At 39.1% G+C, this 21,377-nt stretch overlaps 1 protein-coding gene across 1 annotated transcript; it reads right to left on the bottom strand.

Moving 5' to 3' along the window:
- Positions 1-193: 193 nt before the first annotated feature.
- Positions 194-20,404, bottom strand: LOC103717214 (dehydrogenase/reductase SDR family member FEY-like). The gene is given in 10 exon segments (XM_008805522.4): positions 194-756; positions 758-811; positions 813-865; positions 968-1,040; positions 1,569-1,661; positions 1,898-1,999; positions 15,940-16,076; positions 17,267-17,384; positions 19,313-19,433; positions 19,952-20,404. Coding segments are annotated over 10 exon segments (1,272 nt in total). The 5' UTR covers positions 20,317-20,404; the 3' UTR covers positions 194-600.
- Between the last annotated feature and the right edge of the window lie 973 nt (positions 20,405-21,377).

Below are 21,377 nucleotides of genomic sequence, written 5' to 3'. Positions count from 1 at the left end.
CCGAACCGACTATTTTCGGTTCCGATTAAGGTTCTAAGTTTTTGTGAAATCAGAACCGGCGGTTCCGGAACCGTGGTCAAGTCTACCTTTAGGGTAGGAGAAAAAGAGATGTGCGCCTCCTAAATTTGAATACATGTACAGAGTGCAGATGGGAAGATGCAATCAAATTGTTGGGGCAAGAAAGCTTGGCAAGTTAACAAAATAACTTATCCTTTGAGTACATAAATATGACTGATACAATTGAAGATAATATAGATTAACAGAATAATTTTGCCTTAGGTCAATAACTATTATTGATACAATTAAGGTCCCGTTGTCATGATGTCTTGGACATTATTAAAATTGTATTTCAGTAGCATGTCATGAAAGAGGTTGCTGACCAAGAGTGTACAAGCTTTCAAGAACACAGACTATCCTAGAAATACATCTCATGAAGTGGTGACATATCGATGGGTCCCTACTCGAAGCAAATGTAAATTGATGTCAAGTTCAGCATTAGGTTTCTGGATCTGAGAAGATTTTGACCAAATATATCCATTAGATTTGCAGGGAGGAAAAGTTATTTAATATGGTCCCGATTCGCCAATTAAGACAGACATCTTAATCACTGCTAGACCCATAACGGCATTGGATCTCCTCTCCTTCAATAAGCCTCTCCAAGGCATCAGAAGGGAGGCCAATCATGTCTAGGGTCTTCTCCCAGACCTCCTGAGAGGTTTCTAGGTTGTGTGCTTCTTCAGATGCATTCATCGGACGGCCAATCGTGCGAGATGTAGGCACAAACAGGCCACTCATCCGCCTTCAAAACCCCCACAGTACTCTGGGACCTGAGGATCGGTGGCTGCAAAGAGAGTGCTTCGAGAACCTGCAGTGGAACACCAAGATCTCTTCTTTTCATCTTGAGATGAGATGAATAATAAATAGTGATGTGGATTATAGTTCCGCCATCGAGAAGAGGACTCTTTACCTTCCTGGGCATCGAAGATGAAGTAGGGAATTAGACGATAACCTGTTACAACGACCCTAGGTAGATCTCTGGCCTGCAATTGTGTAGGATGTTAGCTTCCATGAAGCATGCAGCAAAGAAGCACAATGCGTTCATCCAAAAAAAAGGAAGCACAATGCCCCCAACACTTCAAAATGTCTCGACAACTTTTTAAGGGGAATAATAAGTCACTCAATAATACCTATAGAAGTAAGCAATCCTTCTTAAGATTGCGCAGGTATCTTGGCTGCTCCCCTGAGGGAACAGAGGTTTTCATTCCAAGCATTGAGGAACCAGAGTCATTGGCTAGGTGGATTTAGCAGTTTTACAAAATTGTTCAATAAAAAGTGAGGTGCTCAAAATATTTCTAGCTGTTCTTTTCGTACTTTAGTCTCCCATACAAAACAAGTGCTTGGATTTATGGCCACCCTTTCCCAGAAAATGCCTTAAGATGGGCATGAAAGATTCAAGTCCATACTCAAGTTTACCAGGGAAGCATATTCCAGAAACACCACAATAATGCCTAAGAGCAATTGGCAACTAAATTATGACATATTTGAAATAAAATGGTACAGAGACTCACAACATTTGTGTGCACAATTCCAGGAGAAACACAGACAACACTGATGCCAGCTTCTGCAGGTATTCGCTTGTGAAGGATGCTGCTAAATTTTACCTGATATGGAAATATAATTTTCGCCTCAAGCTCATAAAAACTTCATATAGATTCAAAATGCAGTTTCAAAATTTGATCATGTAGCAGGCAAAAGTCAATGAAACTGTAAGATAACATTAAATAACATGAAGACCCCAACAGAACAAAAACAAAAAAAGAAAAGCTGTATGAAAGGAACTACTATCATTTTTACAAAGACAAATGACACAATAATGATCAGAGGAACTTTATCATACCTGTGCCAGCTTGCTATTTGAATATCCCAGATAACTTGTATATTTTCTTTTCCCAGAAGTCAAATTCATATCTTCTGTGTCAACAAAACCCACAGCATGCATCTACAGGGAAAAAAAGACAACATATACAACCAAATCCCATATGATACATCTTTTTTTTTCCAAGATATCTGAAAGCTTCTCCAATTTATCATCAAATTTTCATTGACCAAATGATTTCAGAATTATCTTTAGATAATCAAATTTTTTAAAGAAGATTTTTTTTTTTTTTTTGAAAAGTGAGAATCAACTAATTTTAAAATCATCATACAACTTATTTATCCAATGGAATTTTTAGTGACGACATAATTTATGGATGCTGCTTTTGTTATTTACTGCTATCACTTTTCCCCAGTCTTCTTGTTTATGCATATATCAGGATTATAATAGAGAGTACAATAATGAAAGCTTACATGATGGCAGAGAGCAGAAACTCAATCATCAACTCTCAAGTGTCAAGGCTGATGGAAGCACACATTAACATTCACAAACATAAACCCTTGAGAATTAAATTGAACAAAGGCAAATCCTCGCCACGTACCTTGAAGTTGTTATTAAAAAGTGTGGAGTCTTGTTAATAAACCAATAAGTAATTGAAATGGGAATTTTAAAGAGAAGAAAATTACATAGTTGAGGATCATCAGTTTGCAACACAGAAAAATAATAGCTTGAATCTGGACTCGTGATGAAACAAACAAAGGAGAGAAATTGTAACAAGCCAGGACCTCACCCAAAAAAGCAAGCCAGAATATATTATTTGGGTTCCTTGGTCCTATACAAGTACCCAAGATATATAGAATGCATAACCGATGTGGGACTAAACACACACCAACACGGATCCTCACATACTCTCCCGATTTAAGCCCTAGCATCCTCACCAGGTTAAGGGTCCAAATCCAATCATAAACAATACGATCAGCTCGTGGTCAGCCCAAATGGACTCGTGCTATAGTATCCCCTAGTCGACATAAGCCATGGGCCTAGTCCACATAGGCCATAGGCCGAGTCCATTTTGATACATTTGTAACAAAATAATCTAGAACCTCGGCCAAAAAGGCTAGCCAGAATGTATTATTTAGATTTCTTGCTCTTATATAAGTACCTAAGATCTACCAAGTCTATAGCTGATGTGGGACTAAACAAACGCCCGCACGGGTCCTCACAAAAGTCAAATGTGGACAATCATGAATTCATTGCTTTGAAACATAATCTAATTACCAGCACTTGAGGCTTAACTAGATGAATGACAATAATATGTTCATGGACCATTACAAGTTTACCATAAAAAAATATACCAGCTTGATTGCGACGCATATATGAAGAGCTTGTTTCTGATCAAAGACAAATGAATTTAGGATCATAGTAGTGGTGGATACTGTATATCAGTTGATTCTGTAAATATGGGATCAATCCTCATGATGGAGAAGTGTGGATACTGTGACAGAAGTGAATTGGAAATTAGCAATTAAGGATAAACAGAAATCAGCAGGTGATGAGGGGGCAGCATGCTTGAACACCATCCTACTATCTTGTTTCCCTCTCTCATTTGTTTTCTTCTTTTTTTTTGACATTTGGGCCTCGCATGAAAGAACAGATGTAGGATTGAAGTATGATATGAGATGGAAGTAGTGATGATGATCTTGGAGATGTGGAAAAGATAGGTTTTTTTTTTTTCGTGGGGGGGGGGGGGGGGGGGGGGTGCACTAACAAGGAGATAAGGAGATGGGAACAGTAAATGATGCGAGTGCATCTGTATAGATTCTAGATGCTGGCAAAGAGAAAAGCAATTGTTAGTGTTGTGGTCAAAACACGAGGGCGATAGGCAAGAATCAACTAGCCAGCTAGCCACCTCATTCTTCGTGTAAACTTATCTTAGCTCTCTCAAGGAGCAAAAGTTGTGTAACAGAGACCTTTGTGTGAGGTGGACGAGATGGTAGTTTTGGACCTGCGGTGGTGGAAATGGAGGTGAGATTGGAAAGGTTAACAGTAATAGTAATGGGAGGTGATGAAGGTAAGCATATGGAGAATGGAGGTGTTGGATAAACCAGTTAAAGAAGGGAGAATGGTGGGTGACCATATAGAAGAGCTGACGGAGATGGCATCAAGATGATATGTAGCAAGATAGCAATGGAGAACATGTAGATAACGGATAGTGACACAACTTTAAGAGCTGATGGTGAATGGTAGTGATGGAGGTAGGAAAAGGTGGAGTTATGGAAGTTGATTGTGATAGGGTTAATGCAACAAAGCATATAGGAAATGGATGATGGGGTGATTTATTGATAGAGATGGAGAATTAGGGCGATGTGGAGAGCAAGCAGAGGAGAGTCTGGGGTTAATGGATGACATCTGGATGATTATCCTTGCCTTACTTCTTGTCTCTTTTCTCTGATTTTCTTCCACATCAATTATCAAAGGTGGGAGAGCATTATCCCATTAATTAAATAGTTTGATGGCAAATGTGCCTAGATAATATCTACATACTATAATCCGAGGAGACAAGATTATGGAGATGATCAATAGATTCTAAGAGTGCATTCTCCTATAAAAGGATGTGTGTTGACCCCCTAATGGATTTTGATGAATACAAAACACTAGAGTAAATTCCATTATATCTTAACAATTCGATTGAGGAATTCATGTGTTTTACTTAGAAAATTGTTAAGAAATGTCTAGGCAAGTTCCCACAATTTTTATGAATTTATTGAAGAATATTTTGAGCTAAAGAAAAAGTGCAGGGACAGCCGAGACGTCTCCTGATAGTTTCAGAGACGTCTCTGGCACAAACAGGAAGAACTGGCACACTTGGAGTCGTCCCCGGCACCTGCCGAGTCGTCCCCGCGTTAGCGGAGTCGACTCTCCTCAGAAGCGGAGTCGACTCTCTCAGTGGCGGCAGAAAGACGTTTCTCAAGGGATATGCGCGAGACGTCCCCGCTGTACGCGGAGTCGTCCCCGCAAGCAAAAAGGAGACTCCCCGAGACGTCCCCAAGATGGCGGAGACGGCTCTCTCAGGGTTTTCCAGAGAATGGTTTTGCGGTGATAAGGAAGCGGAGTCGACTCTGAGATAGCGGAGTCGTCCCCACGCATAAAGTGGACACAAGCAGAGACGTCCCCTGAAAGAGCGGAGACGACTCTCTCAGGGAATTCCAGAGGGCAAGTTTTTCGGAGACAAAGAAGCGGAGTCGTCCCCAAAGAAGCGGAGTCGTCCCCACTCAAAAAGCACAGACAAGGCGAGACGTCCCCGTAAAGTGCCGAGTCGACCCCAGATAAAGTAAAAAGTAAAATCCTGTAGGTGAGACGTCTCTCGCTGTAGCGGAGACGTCCCCGGAGCGCCTGGGACGCGACTGACAGCTTTTCAGGTTTGATTTTGAATTTCAAATCCTTCTCTTTTTGTCTCTAACGGCTATATTTGCTTTTTGGGCTATAAAAGGGACCTCTTAAGTGGTTCTCAACAACTCTTCACCAACCCAAAAGCAAAATCATTCAAGAGAGAAGTTTGAAAGAAAAGCTCAAGGGAGTGAGTGCATCCAAGGAAGGAAATCAAGTACTTTCAAGTCTCCCAAGTGATTTCAAGCTCAACCACTCTCGCGCGCTCGGGAATCAAAGCTCACACTCAACCCTACGCGGTCTACCTTGGAAGAATCAACATCTCCCACGCTTCCAACGGCAAAAAGATTCTTCCGGGTTTCATTGTTCATAAGTGCTATATTTGCTTTCTAGAGCTTTTATATTCTTTTGTACACTCTTTTATCGTGGTGCTTGTTCAAGTCAAGGGACTTGGAACAAGGGAAAGGCGTCCCAAGCCTAAGAGAAATTGGGGGTTTAGGGTTTGTTGTGAGCCCGGTGTAAAACAACGAGTTGGGTAGTGAACTCGCAAAAACTACCGTACTGTAATCTTGGATTATAGTGGAAATACCCAAAGGCGCTTTGGGGAGTGGATGTAGGAGCAGTGAAGGCTCCGAACCACTATAAAACCGTGTGCTTGGTGGTTGTCTTCTCTTATCCCTTTATCCTTGCTTTTAGTTTATATATTTGTGTGTTTTAATCTTAAATTAGTCAAAAAGTTTTTTAAAACACCCAATTCACCCCCCTCTTGGGTGACCATCTTTGGGCAACAAGTGGGTATCAGAGCAGGTGCTCTTATATTTCTTGAAAGACCTAACCGTCTTAGCCAAAGATCTAGATGGGAACACCCTTTAACAATGTTCCTGCCGAGGGGCAAGCAACCAATAGACCTCCACTCTTCAATGGGACAAAATTATACCTATTGGAAGACTAGAATGAAAATCTTCATTCAAGCACAAGACTATGCCTTGTGGAGGGTTATAGTCAAGGGACCACAAGAACCATCACACATAGTTAATGGCATTCGAGTTCCCAAACCTGAAGAGGATTGGGATGAGAATGATGATAGGATGGCTCAACTCAATTCTAGAGCCATGAACTCATTATTTTGTTCTTTAGATGCAAATGAGTTTAATAGAGTCTCCACATGTAGTTCCGCTAAGGAAATATGGGAATAAGCTTGAAGTTACCCACGAGGGTACAAATCAAGTCAAGGAGTCCAAAGTGAACATTCTAGTTCACAAATATGAGTTGTTTAAGATGGAACCCAATGAAACCATCACATGCATGTTTACACGCTTTACGGATATAATTAATGGTTTAAAAAGCTTGGGTAAATCCTACACTAACCCGGAACTGTGAGTAAAATCTCAGGTCTTTGCCAAAGCATGGGAAGCAAAGGTCACGGCGATCGTAGAAGCCAAAGACCTCAACACCTTGGGGCTAGAGCAACTCTTGGGCTCATTGATGACGCATGAGCTCACGATGAAGCAACATGAAGAAGAGTTGCCGAAGAAAAAGACAATCGCACTCAAGGCTACCTCAAGTGTGTGTGAAGAAGAGAGCAGTGGGAGTGAAGAGGAAAGCCAAGATGAGGACTTGGGGTTGATAGTTAGGAAGTTTAAGAAATTCATGAGAAGGAAGAAACCCTTCCCAAGAAAGAAATTTGGAGGTAGAAATGATTGGGAAAAAGAAAAGGAAAAAGAAAGAGATCCAATCATATGCTATGATTGCAAGAGACCGGGACACATTCGTTCCGAATGCCCTCAACAAAACAAGTATTTTGGAAAGAAGAAGAAGAAGGCATTGAAGGCAACATGGGATGATAGTGACACATCATCCTCCGAGGAAGAGAAGGAAGAGACCGCCCAATTTTATGCTTCATGGCGTTCGAGGACGACGAGGGTATGTCAAAACCCAACCATAAATTTTACTTTAGAAGAATTGTATGAAGCTTTTCAAGAACTTATGGGTGATTGTAGTATGTTAGGAGCAAAAAATAAAGAATTAAAAGCCTCCAATCAAAAACTAAAGGAAGACATTGAAAACCTATTAATTGAAAAGGAGAGCGTTAAAAATATTAATACTACTAACCTAGAAATTAAGAATTCAAAACTTAGTATTGAAAATGAAAAGGGAAAAACAGTAATTAAGAATTAAATCTAAAATTAAAATCCCTATTCGATATTAATACCTTCACTTGCACAAAATGTTGAATCTCTTAAAAAAGATAAGGAAGAACTAGTCAAGAAAATTTGAATCTTAAGAATGAGGTACATAAGTACAAAACCAATTGTTGAAAAATTCACACAAAGTTCTGAAAAAATTAAATCTCATTCTTTCAAATCAAAGAGCCGTTTTTAATAAAGCCGGATTAGGTTATAAAAACTAATAAACAACAAAAAGTATCTAAGAATTTCTTTTGTAAAAGCGAAAGATGTAAAAACTGAAAAACCTACATGCTTTCATTGTGGAAAGACTGGACATAAAGTCTACTCTTGTATTCAAAGAAAAATCCAAACTAACAAGAGTACATTTGTGAAAGCCAAAAACATAACTAAAGTATGGGTGCCTAAGGGAACCAACCACACTAACCACGAAGGACCCAAGAAAACTTGGGTACCTAAGAGCTTCACATGATCATTTTGCAGGTATGCCTTGCAGCCGAAAATAAAAAAGAGAATGTGGTATCTTGATAGCGGTTGCTCAAGACATATGACCGGTGACAAGAGTCTCTTCGTCACCTTGGAATCAAAAGAAGGAGGAGTAGTCACATTTGAGACAATGCTAAAGGCCGAATCATTGGTGTCGGTAAAATCTCCATATCATCCTCCTCATTTATTGATAATGTATTGTTAGTTAATGGACTGAAACATAATTTTATTAAGTATAAGTCAATTTTGTGACAAGGGCTTTAAAGTATCATTTGAATCGTCACTATGCATAATTAGTAGTCCAATGATAATGAGATCATAACTCACAGGACATAGGCATGAAAATGTTTACATGGTAGATCTTGATGATCTCACCATGAAGGATGGCCAATGTCTTGTAGCCATGAATCCTAAAGTCAATGAGACTAGTTGGTTATGGCATCGTAGGTTAGGGCATGCTAGCATGGATTTAATTTCTAAATTGATTACAAAGGATCTAGTCAAAGGACTACCGAAAATAGACTTTGAAAAGAATAAAATTTGTGCGGCATGTCAAGTAGGAAAACAAACAAGAAGTTCTTTTAAGTCTAAGAACATAGTCTCAACGTCAAAACCCTTAGAACTAATTCACATGGATTTGTTTGGACCCACTAGAACTGCTAGTCTAGGGGGTAAGAAATTTGGTCTTGTCATTGTTGATGAATTTTCACGTTTTACATGGGTTTCATTCCTTGCACACAAAGATGAGTCCTTTTCCGCTTTTATCAAGTTTCATAATAAAGTTTCAAATGAACTCAATCTTAAGCTAAAAGCAATTAGGAGTGATCATGGTACCGAGTTTGAAAATCACACTTTGAAAAGTTTTGTGACGAAAATGGTATCAATCACAATTTCTCGGCACCTAGGACACCCCAACAAAATGGGGTGGTAGAAAGGAAGAATCGCACACTCGCAGATATGGCTCGTACCATGTTGTGCGAATCGGATCTACCAAAGTATTTTTGGGCTGAAGCAATAAGTACCTCATGTTATATCTTAAATCGTGCTTTAGTTAGATCTATCTTAAAGAAAACACCATATGAATTGATAAAAGGCAAAAAACCAAATATAAGTTATTTTCATGTTTTTGGTTGTCGATGTTTTATTTTGAACAATGGAAAGGACAATCTCAGTAAATTTAGTGCCAAATCAGATGAGGGGATCTTCTTAGGTTATTCCTCATCTAGTAGAGCATACAGGGTCTTCAACAAGAGAACTCTCGTTGTTGAAGAATCCATTCATGTTGTTTTTGATGAAACTAATGGAGATTCTTCTAGAAAAGAAGAAGATGTTGATGCAGGTATACTTGAAGACCGAATCAAGGAATTCTCCATACAAGACAAACAACATGAGGATGAGGTTAAGGAAATACAAATCAGCAAGATGAAGAAGATCAACCTCCATCAAACAATCAAGATCTTCCTAAAGAATGGAGGTATGCACATGGTCATCCAAAGGATCTAATCCTTGGTGATCCTTCACAAGGTATAAGAACTAGATCTTCTCTAAGAAACACTAGTAATTATCTTGCTTTCGTTTTCACAAATAGAGCCTAAATCACTAGAAGAAGCTGAAAAAGATGATAATTGGAATGAACGCTATGCAAGAGGAATTAAACCAATTTGAAAGAAATGAAGTTTGGACTCTAATGAAAAGACCCCAAATGTTTCAATTATAGGCACCAAGTGGGTGTATAGAAATAAACTAGATGAAGATGGAATAGTAATAAGAAACAAAGCTAGGCTAGTGGCCAAAGGATATAATCAGGAGGAAGGAATAGATTTTGATGAAACTTTTGCTCCTGTTGCTAGATTAGAAGCTATTAGATTACTTTTGGCATATGCATGCTTCATGGACTTTAAACTCTATCAAATGGATGTAAAAAGTGCATTTCTAAATGGTTATATAATGGAGGAAGTTTATGTAGGACAACCTCCAGGTTTTGAAAATCACTTACATCCAGATTATGTGTATAAATTGCATAAAGCATTGTATGGACTTAAGCAAGCTCCTAGGGCATGGTATGAAAGATTAAGTAATTTCCTAATTGAAAACAAATTTAAGAGAGGAAATGTAGACAAAACCCTCTTTATTAAAAGAAAAGGAAATGACTTATTGCTTGTACAAATTTATGTGGATGATATAATTTTTGGTGCTACTAATGATAGTCTTTGTCAAGAGTTTGCCAAGCTTATGCAGGGAGAATTTGAAATGAGCATGATGGGTGAGCTCAACTTCTTCCTTGGGCTGCAAATAAAACAATCAGAGGAAGGCATATTCATCAGTCAGTCCAAGTATATCAAAGAAATGTTGGAGAAATTCAAGATGAAGGATGCAAAAGAAATCAGCACACCCATGGGCTCAAGTTGCAAGCTTGATAAGGATGAAAAAGGTAAAAGTATAGACTGCAAATTGTACAGAGGTATGATAGGCTCTTTACTTTACCTTACTGCTAGTAGACCAGATATATTATTCAGTGTTTGTATGTGTGCTAGATACCAAGCATGTCCTAAGGAATCACACTTGCAAGCTGTTAAAAGAATATTTAGATATCTAGTAGGGACATCTAATGTAGGCTTATGGTACTCTAAACAGTCTGACATAAACTTAATTGCTTATTCCGATGCTGATTTTGCCGGGTGCAAACTCGACAGAAAAAGCACAAGTGGGACATGTCAATTCTTGGGTGCCAATTTGGTTTCTTGGTTTAGCAAGAAACAAAATTCAGTTGCCTTGTCCACAGCTGAAGCTGAGTACATTGCAGCTGGAAGCTGTTGTGCCCAAGTTCTTTGGATTAAGCAACAGCTTGAAGACTTCGGTATTAAAATGGACAATATACCAATTAAGTGTGACAATACAAGTGCAATCAACTTAACAAAAAATCCTGTTCAACACTCTAAGTCAAAGCATATAGAGATTAGGCATCATTTTATTAGGGATCATGTGATGAAAAATGATGTGATGATTGAATATGTATGTACTGAAAATCAATTAGCTGATATCTTTACAAAGCCCCTTTGTAAAGATAGATTCAATTTCTTAAGGAATGCGTTGAGCTTGTATGATCCTAGCAAATGAAGTGAACTTGTATTGCTTTACTTTGCTACTCGAACTAGTAACCCACCTCAAGGCAAACATATGTGAAAACATGAATTCATCTAAACTAAATGACGAACTGTTTGACTTTCCGGAGGATGGTTACCCTCCCTTGGACTCTTCATAGAGATATTTTCAGAGCCTATAACATAGGTATTCGAAATTTGGTCAAACATTCCTCATTTCAATCTTAATAATCTAAAAGTCATTATCAAATCATTATAGGATGTATTATTAAGGGGGAGGATCACAAACAAATTCACTCTGTGTCTATCAAAAGAAATCACGATTGATTAGGGTGATTAAACAAAAATCTGGAACTGCAGTCTGAAATTTTTTGTGCCGGAGACGTCTCTGGCAAGTCGCAGAGACGTCCCCCCAGGGGGAGACGTCTCGCCTTAGTGGCGGAGACGTCTCGGGGACCGAATGAGGGCTTTTTAAATAGGTCGAAATCGCTCGAGCCGACTCGAGCTTTCTCCCTCATTCCCGACCAAAACGGAAAGCCCTAGCCTCCACTTGCTCTCCACTTCAAAACCTAGCTTCCATTTGCCCTAAATCGCAAACCCTAGCATCCATGGCACCAAAGAAAGCTAGGACAACCCGTGGGAGGCGACCTAGAGTAGCGGGCGACGGCGAGGAACGGCGGGAAGAACCCTCCGCGCCTTCTCCTCCGGTTGCTCCGCCGACCACGACGATTTCCTGTGCAAATCGCACAGTCACGACTGGCAGGCACATCGATTTTTTCTTTCTAGATCATGAGGGGTTCTCTATTGGAGAGAGACTCCGAGCCCAAGGGTGGGAGCACCTTTGCACCCTCAAAATCTCGACCTACCCCGGCCTTGTTAGAGAAATGTTTAGTGATATGGCCTTAGGGGACTTAGGGTACACTGCATATGTCCGAGGGACATTGGTAGAAATTAATGAGGATGTCCTATCCACTGTCCTACAAATTCCTAAGGACGGTGAGGCACCGACCTCACATCCCCAAAGGGAAATAGCCCTAAACTTGATTCTAGGAAGAGAGGACTGCGGCCCTCTTGATGTTGTCTACTCCCAGGACCTAAATGCAGAAATGAGACTTCTTTTAAGCATTGTCAATCGGGTCCTATTCCCCAAAACCGGTCGCTTCGATTTTGTTTCGGAGCGTGATTTAGTCATAATGCACCATATCCTACTAGGGATCCCCCTAAACCTCCCTAGACTCATGCTAAATTACATTGCCCAATGTCATAGGTATTCTAGGTTTAGTATACCCTATGGCATGATCTTTACCTTAATATTTAAACACTTCAAGGTTCCCATTCCACCAAATGAACCTGCAAAGGCCCTAAGAAACACCGATTATTACAATGAGGGCTCAATGAGAAGAATGGAATTTCACAAGATAGATGGGTCGTGGGTCAAGGTTCCAAAAAGAAAAGCACAAACCATAGAGCCTGAAATCCCACATCATGAGCCTGACCATCACTCTCCTCCACCTAGCCACATGGACATCCCTGATATTCCCTCCAGCTCAGCTGGACCTTCCACATCCATGCCACAACCTCCTCCAGTCAGTGGGACCTCCTTCCTATCAGAGGAGCAGATGCACACTTTAGCATCTGTTATTTGTCAGCAGATGAGGGAGGAGATGAGATCCATGATGACTGCAGAGCTGGCCCCCATCAGACAAGAGCTGAAGGAAATTAGAGCTCAAATTGAAGCCACAGAGCAGCAAATAGTTGGGGTAGGTGCCACCCAAACATTCAGATCGATAGAGCTCCAAGACAGCTTGAAGGCCATTTCCGAGAGTCTCAAAGAGTTGACAAAGCCAGATGGCAATGTGGGCACCCTAGTTGCCCAACTTAGAGGCAGAATTGAGATGGCAACCTTAGAGTTTGAAGCACTTGTGGCAGGTTTCCACAAGTCACAGGGAGATCACTTTAAGACTCTCATGGATTCTATCAATGGCTTCATAGATGCAGCCTGTAAGGCTTATGCACAAAGTACAATGCCCCATGAGCAACGACGCCGATGATGGATATCCTATAGGATCTTCTTTTTGTAAATCCTAGGCCATTGTGAAACACTTTTGTACTAGAAATCAATACTTGTTATAACTCTTCCTTTTGTACTTGAAATCAATACTCTTATGTACTAACTTCAAAGACTTACAATGACATATGAATGAATACAATTTCTTTTTAAAATCTTGTGTACATTGCCAATTCTGTGTATGTGTTTGATTGTGTGATACAAAGAAACAGGGGGAGCACATCTTGTGATAACTATGTTAAACTAAACGATGAGTATGAAATGAATTCCACAAACAAAGGGGGAGTAATATGAATGCTGAACTCATTGGACAGGGGGAGCACACCTTGAGTATCATTTGTCCCCTTCATTGTTGATGACAAAAAGGGGGAGTAGAATATTGTAAGGGGGAATAGAATATTGAAATATGAATATTGAAAGATATGGATATTGAAAGGGGGGTATAGAATGAATATTGAATATGGTTATTGAAGAATATTAATTTTAAGATAATTGCCCTTCTGGAAAAGAAAGGGGGAGTCAAAAAGAATCTAGTTTTTAAATTATCTTCAGCATCAATATATCATTCTAACTTGATTCAAATTCAGTTCATATGATAAAATCATTTAAGAACTATAAAGATCAATCCTATGCACAAGGAAATTTAAGTGATGCACATCGTATCTAGTTCAAATCAAAACATTATACTTGTATATCTGATCAATACTGTGTATATGTTTAAATTTCAAATTTTGCATATACTCAGTGTTTTGTCATCATCAAAAAGGGGGAGATTGTTGACCCCCTAATGGATTTTGATGAATACAAAACACTAGAGTAAAATTCCATTATATCTTAACAATTCGATTGAGGAATTCATGTGTTTTACTTAGAAAATTGTTAAGAAATGTCTAGGCAAGTTCCCACAATTTTTATGAATTTATTGAAGAATATTTTAAGCTAAAGAAAAAGTTCAGGGACAGCCGAGACGTCTCCTGATAGTTTCAGAGACGTCTCTGGCACAAACAGGAAGAACTGGCACACTTGGAGTCGTCCCCGGCACCTGCCGAGTCGTCCCCGCGTTAGCGGAGTCGACTCTCTCAGAAGCGGAGTCGACTCTCTCAGTGGCGGCAGAAAGACGTTTCTCAAGGGATATGCGCGAGACGTCCCCGCTGTACGCGGAGTCGTCCCCGCAAGCAAAAAGGAGACTCCCCGAGACGTCCCCAAGATGGCGGAGACGGCTCTCTCAGGGTTTTCCAGAGAATGGTTTTTGCGGTGATAAGGAAGCGGAGTCGACTCTGAGATAGCGGAGTCGTCCCCACGCATAAAGTGGACACAAGCGGAGACGTCCCCTGAAAGAGCGGAGACGACTCTCTCAGGGAATTCCAGAGGGCAAGTTTTTCGGAGACAAAGAAGCGGAGTCGTCCCCAAAGAAGCGGAGTCGTCCCCACTCAAAAAGCACAGACAAGGCGAGACGTCCCCGTAAAGTGCCGAGTCGACCCCAGATAAAGTAAAAAGTAAAATCCTGTAGGTGAGACGTCTCTCGCTGTAGCGGAGACGTCCCCGGAGCGCCTGGGACGCGACTGACAGCTTTTCAGGTTTGATTTTGAATTTCAAATCCTTCTCTTTTTGTCTCTAACGGCTATATTTGCTTTTTGGGCTATAAAAGGGACCTCTTAAGGGGTTCTCAACAACTCTTCACCAACCCAAAAGCAAAATCATTCAAGAGAGAAGTTTGAAAGAAAAGCTCAAGGGAGTGAGTGCATCCAAGGAAGGAAATCAAGTACTTTCAAGTCTCCCAAGTGATTTCAAGCTCAACCACTCTCGCGCGCTCGGGAATCAAAGCTCACACTCAACCCTACGCGGTCTACCTTGGAAGAATCAACATCTCCCACGCTTCCAACGGCAAAAAGATTCTTCCGGGTTTCATTGTTCATAAGTGCTATATTTGCTTTCTAGAGCTTTTATATTCTTTTGTACACTCTTTTATCGTGGTGCTTGTTCAAGTCAAGGGACTTGGAACAAGGGAAAGGCGTCCCAAGCCTAAGAGAAATTGGGGGTTTAGGGTTTGTTGTGAGCCCGGTGTAAAACAACGAGTTGGGTAGTGAACTCGCAAAACTACCGTACTGTAATCTTGGATTATAGTGGAAATACCCAAAGGCGCTTTGGGGAGTGGATGTAGGAGCAGTGAAGGCTCCGAACCACTATAAAACCGTGTGCTTGTGGTTGTCTTCTCTTATCCCTTTATCCTTGCTTTAGTTTATATATTTGTGTGTTTTAATCTTAAATTAGTCAAAAAGTTTTTTAAAACACCCAATTCACCCCCCTCTTGGGTGACCATCTTTGGGCAACAATGTGATTCAATTAAATGAGGATGATGAGGAAGAAGAAAGAGAAAAACAGAATTGTAGGACAGGGTTAGAGCTCGTGGAAGACGGAAAAGAAAGGAAACATGGCTGCAGTTTGATAAGCCACTCCTTTATCAGAAGATGGCTTGAGATGAGTATTAAGGGTATGGTACAGAGTACAGGTGTGTTGGTACAATAATTGTCCAAGTATCCACTGAATCATCTAGATTGCCACATAGCACAGAGAGAAATAGAAAGAAGGGGGGGGTCGGTCCGGCTTTAGACATTTTTGGGATAAATTTGAAGTGAATCTTGTTCTTTATAGCTGAAGGTAGTGCAAAATAAAAAATTCACTGGAATCTTGATTTTCATCAGTGAACATTATCATACTTCACAAACTCCAAGTTGAACGAAGATTTATGGAAGAGATGATGTTTTAGTTAGATACCAAAAGAATGTACTTGAATGTATCAGTACTTTAAAAGGTAGTTAATTACAGATAACTTACAATGGAATTAACATTGATAATTCTGCTTGGAGAGCCACGAAGAAGAGATGGCAAAAGCAACATTGACAGTAATGCTGGGGCCAGATGATTCACTTGCATGTGTTCTTCATAACCATCCTTTGAAAAACGTTGAGGCTCTAAATAAAAGTGATAAAACAAATTAGCTAGGTTAAAGCACTCACATTAAGAATTATATAATGGTTGAGAAAAAAAAGGTCAAAATAGCAGAAGTTTTTCCTTATTTTTTAATAATATGTTTGGTTATACATATATTGCAGATACCACTATTAAAAGCAAAATAGGACTAAGTATGAGGTTCAAATTTACGAACGATGACCCAAAAGACTGTATTGCAATCCCTTGGGCACAAAACAACAAAGGAGCTGTTAAAATAGTTGCCTACACAGAAAATGCCATGAGAAAAATTACTGGTTCATTGAAGGGTTCTTGTTAAAGCATGTGAATACATCTCGGTATCCATAGAATTTATGATTTCATGAACATGCGTATCCATATCACAGAGCACATTCATACTATATGGCAACACTAGAACAAGTTACATGATCCTATATGCTCACTGTATAGATGTGTGAATGTTCATGTGTTCTAATATATACCATGCTGTCATCCTATCTGGATTTTGGGAATGTGCCGTGTTGAATAACATGACAAGCAACACTTTTCCCATTCCGACCATAGCATTATTTAGTGTTTTATATTCAGTTTGAATCCAATGATAACAAAAGTGTTGGCCTTGAATCTGGAAAAGGAAAAAAAATATATCCCACTAACAGTGAAATGAAGTAAAAAATACAGCATAATTGGAGAATTTGGTTGATCAGACAAATCCAAACACGTTCACCCTCTTCAACAAAATAGCCCACCAAGCTTTGGAATTTCAGCACACATGAGAAAACTTTATTCCATGAATGCAAGAAGCAACATCTCTAACGATATGCCATCAAGTAGAGCAGTCAAGGAAAACAAAACTGTTAATAAATATTATTATGAAAATTAATAAAGGGTATGTTGTCTAGAATCATCATATGCAGTTTAGTCAAAAGTTTTAGCAGCTTTTTTCAAAATTATTTAGATTCTGAAAAATTTTGTGAATATCTTTTCGACAATACTTGTTGCCTTGTTGGTTTTATGGAAAGAAACAAACATTTCAATTGGCCTTGCAAGATCTATAGCAGGATTAAAAAAAATAAAATAAAATGAAACCATGAGGCATTCAGCTGGCTAGAAAACTAGCACATAATGAAATTACAAGTCATAATACGAAGTCAAATATAATAAATCAAATGTTAATGTGTTCCGTACAAACCTCCTATAGTGAAAATGCCAGCATTGTTGATCAATGCATGCAATGGTCCAAGACGAGCATTCCAAGCTTCAGCAAATCGTACAACAGAGTCGAGGGAAAGCAGATCAAGCTCCATAACCTTGACAGGAGTACAAAAATTGAACAAAATCAATCAGCGAGCAGCTTACATGAGTTAAATATTCATTGGAGCAGATAAGAAAGAGCAATTATCACTCAATAGATGACAGCATATGTCAAGATAGCTTTACATTTCAACAGATTTCATTTTGTTGGTGTTAGTAGGTTGTTCCTGCAATCACACATACACTTCTGCTGCATGATATATACTCTACATTTAGGTGTATGCAAATCTAAATATAAAAAGAACAAAGTTATTTTTTTCTTTTGCATGATGTAAGATTTCTACCTGAACCAAATAAGATAGATGCCTAATTTTTAATTAGAATTGCCTGAGCACATAAGAGTGGGTGCCTGTCTTTCATAGATTTATGCAACAATATAGATTGTTAATTAACTAGCAATTAATCAGGCAACAATTGCACTCATATTATAAAATAGCGGAAGAGCACCCTCAGTATCCTTAAAATTCATATGTAATAATTAATTAATCTAGCAATCATATCTTTGAAGTAAAAGAAAAAAAAAAGCTTAATGGATAACCATTCAGAAGATGAAGTTAAAAAATGCTAAATATGTAGTGCAACCATTTTCAGCATAAGGAAGTCACGTGGAATTGATGCAAAGATAATAGGGCACAGAATCCCAATCTCACAGATTTAGGATTATTCTTCTCCTTGCCTTGAGCCCATATGGGATCTGTACGTGCTCCCTTGACTACTATTCAACCTTGACAACTCCCTTATCCTGAGCTAGAGCACCATCCCTTTACTGAAGTAACTAGAGACAGAGTCTTATTTTGTTAAGAATTCAACCTGCTACACAGAGTCATCAAAAAACATGAGTGTGGTTGGCAGGCTTTTAACAAGTTCTCAAAACTCGTGTGCTTACAATGAGGTCCTCAAATATAAAAACATATCTTATGTTAAATCTCGAATAAGTTATTTGCCAGAGATGTTTGACTTGAGCTTATTGTTCTTGCAGAATAGCCTATTTTAACTGGAGTTGTAGAAACTTGGATATACTTATAGAATCTACATAGGAGGCAGTTCTGTTGATAATCTGGATTCAGGGGAACAAACAACCTTGCACCAGAACTTGTGAACATAAACCCACAATAACAATCCACCTTTTATCTCTGCTCTAAAAGGTTGCCCCATCTCTATCAGGCAAGCAACTACCTAGGAAAATCACTTTTATTATCATGCATTGATTTTGATTTTTCTACATTGTTTTCCTTATCACTTTTCTTTTCCTGTCTGTTTTTCTTTCCTGTTTATGTTTATAGAAAGAAATCAGGAAGCAGTCCTCTTGTACTCCTCCCACTACATATATTTGTTATCTATTGCCTTTCAATAGGAGTGAAAAGAAATATGCTGCAAAGTATATCTTGCTAGGATTATCTTTGTAGTGTCTTTGTACTACCAGTTGATCATGTCAAGTCCCCCTATAGTAGTAAAACTCCATTTGCATTTAATTTTTGAAGGCCAGAGCTCTTCTCCCCCTGTAGTCCTGTACTATATACTACTTGTAGTCTTTCTATCACAATCACATTTACTGAAGCCCATTTTTACAGATCACTGATGACCATTCTTGCAGTAAAACGAAGAAGTAAAAGATATCTATATGTTTGACCAATGGTGGCCCATGAAGTTGTATTTGTTTCATAAGACTGAGATCGAAGCAGACTATAGTTACAACATAGTACAGACGCTGGTGGAGCACCAAAAGCCTAATAACCTCACTGATGATTTAGAAATTCTTAGAAATGTCCAATAAAGAACTCACGATAGGGCTTAGTTGAGCAAAAAAAAAAAAAAAAACCAAAAAAAAAAAAGAAATCATGAAAAAAATCACTCAATGGGTATGATTTGTGGGATAAGAAAAAAACCTGTTCCGCCCAACTATAGTAAGTGTATTAGTACATACCTCAACATTAAGCGGTAGCCCCATTCCAGCGTTTTCATTCTGCCACTTCTGGATCAGCTCGTGAGCTAGTTTTGTTTTTCTAACAGCCATTACAACATGCGCTCCTGAGTGTGCAAGTTGCCTGTTCCAGTCCATGGACATCCCATTATTAACACAAAGGTAAAAGGCCATAATCAGGAACACAGAACAGAAGATAAGCTTCTATATAGAAACTCAATTGGAGTTCCAATTGTTTGTTAAGACCCAAATTCAGGGAAAAATGAAGGCATTCTCAAATTAAACCAACCTGAGAATAACCTAGTCGGTTAAATATTGCACACTTGTATTCTCCCATTCTCTGACTATGATTATTTGTCAAAGAAGAAATGTGAAATAAAGTTCGAAAGAAAATTTGAACACAGATGTGAAGCCTCGTCACATCTAACTACTATTAGCATCTGGAAGAAATCTATAAGCATAAATTCGTCCAAAAATTGTAATAAAGATCATCTCGAAATCATCTTCTGATAGATATATCTACCAAAAAAATAAAAACCAAGCTAAAATGAAGCTAAGAAACCCACCAAACTAGTTGCCATCAAAATTTACCAACAAAAGGGAAGAAAAGAAGAATCTTTAGAAGAAGAATACGAAGCGGACCTGGCGATCTCGAGACCGATTCCACTGGTGGCGCCGGTGACGATGCAAGTGATCCCATCTAGAGGGGGGAGAGGCAGAGGGTTCTCCAAATGGCTGGCAGCGATCCTCTGGAAAAGAAACTCACCAACGATACTACACCAGCCCCTCGCCCACTCGATCCAACCCAAATCTTCCTTCTTCCTCCAGCCGCTGCCGGTGTTCCTATCGCCGTCGCCGGAGGAGGAGGAGGATGAAGAGGCCGGCGAGCCCATTGCGCGTTCTTTTCCTTCGTTTCTTCGAGGAGGGCAGAAGAGGGGTTGAGTCCACTCTAGGAGTGTTCGAGATCTGAGGGGGTTGCGAGGGTTTGTCTTACTCTCGTGGCCCATCACAGCAATGGTGTGGGGGAGTTAAAAAATTAACGCTGGCCAGTTGTTTTCCCCCGACCGAAACTAAAATGTGCGTGCGCGTTGCTTGTTGAAATGTGGCTTCGCCTCTTGGTGTGGACCCATAGGAATCCATGAGCGTCATTTACTTGATCTCGTTGCCTAGGTTTTCGACGACGCCCGTACGTTGATTTAAATGTTTATAACCATATAAGTCGTTCTCGAAGATAATTTTATAAATACTTATTCACGGAGTGTTTTTATATTTTATTCTTATCTCTTTTTTTTCACCATGTTATTATATGTTATTTTTTTCTATTTTTATACTTTCTAATTATAGCCGATCATGATTCGAACTTGAACTCAGAAAATGTTAAATTTTAAATAGGCTCGATCCAACTAAAAATAACTATAACTTAAATTCAAAGCTTGAGCCTATGATCAGCTTGATATCTAACAAATATAATTTATTTATTTTATTTTTTTATATTTATGCTGTACATATGCATACTAATATTTAATTATATTGTTTTAAGTCCTGCAACTTCTTTCATGCACTTATTTCTCATTCAATTTTTTTTTTCTAATTAATACAAACAAACATTCATCTCGACTATCTGATATCTTAAATTTTATAATTTATAATACTATAGTTTTTATTATTATTTTATAATTTTGTTTTTAACTCCCCAAAGTATGTTTAAAACTGGCAAATGTTACGGCAGAGAAATCATAAAAATTCCCGCACTCGCGAGAAAATGTCATTCTCGTGGAGCGACTTCCTTGGAGTACGTAAGTCGAGACATGCAGTTTCTTACGAGAGGAAAGCCAAGAAGGTCTTTAGTGTCGCATGTCTCGTAATAAAAAAATACTTGGAGTCTCCGGATGGCTGTCGCTTTTGATTAAATTGTGGTGATTAACACGTCTCCGTCCGTGCAGTCGAGCCAATTTTAGCTACAAACTGTTCAAGGATGCAGCTTAGTACTTACCTGGAAGCTTGACATAAAATTTTAGCTACCGATCATGAGAACCCCTGAAAGAGCTGGAAGGGAGTATGCTATTCC

The sequence above is a fragment of the Phoenix dactylifera genome, chromosome 17, assembly GCF_009389715.1.
Source record: "Phoenix dactylifera cultivar Barhee BC4 chromosome 17, palm_55x_up_171113_PBpolish2nd_filt_p, whole genome shotgun sequence".
NCBI classification, from domain to species: domain Eukaryota; kingdom Viridiplantae; phylum Streptophyta; class Magnoliopsida; order Arecales; family Arecaceae; genus Phoenix; species Phoenix dactylifera.
This window is presented reverse-complemented; position numbering and strand designations above follow the sequence as displayed.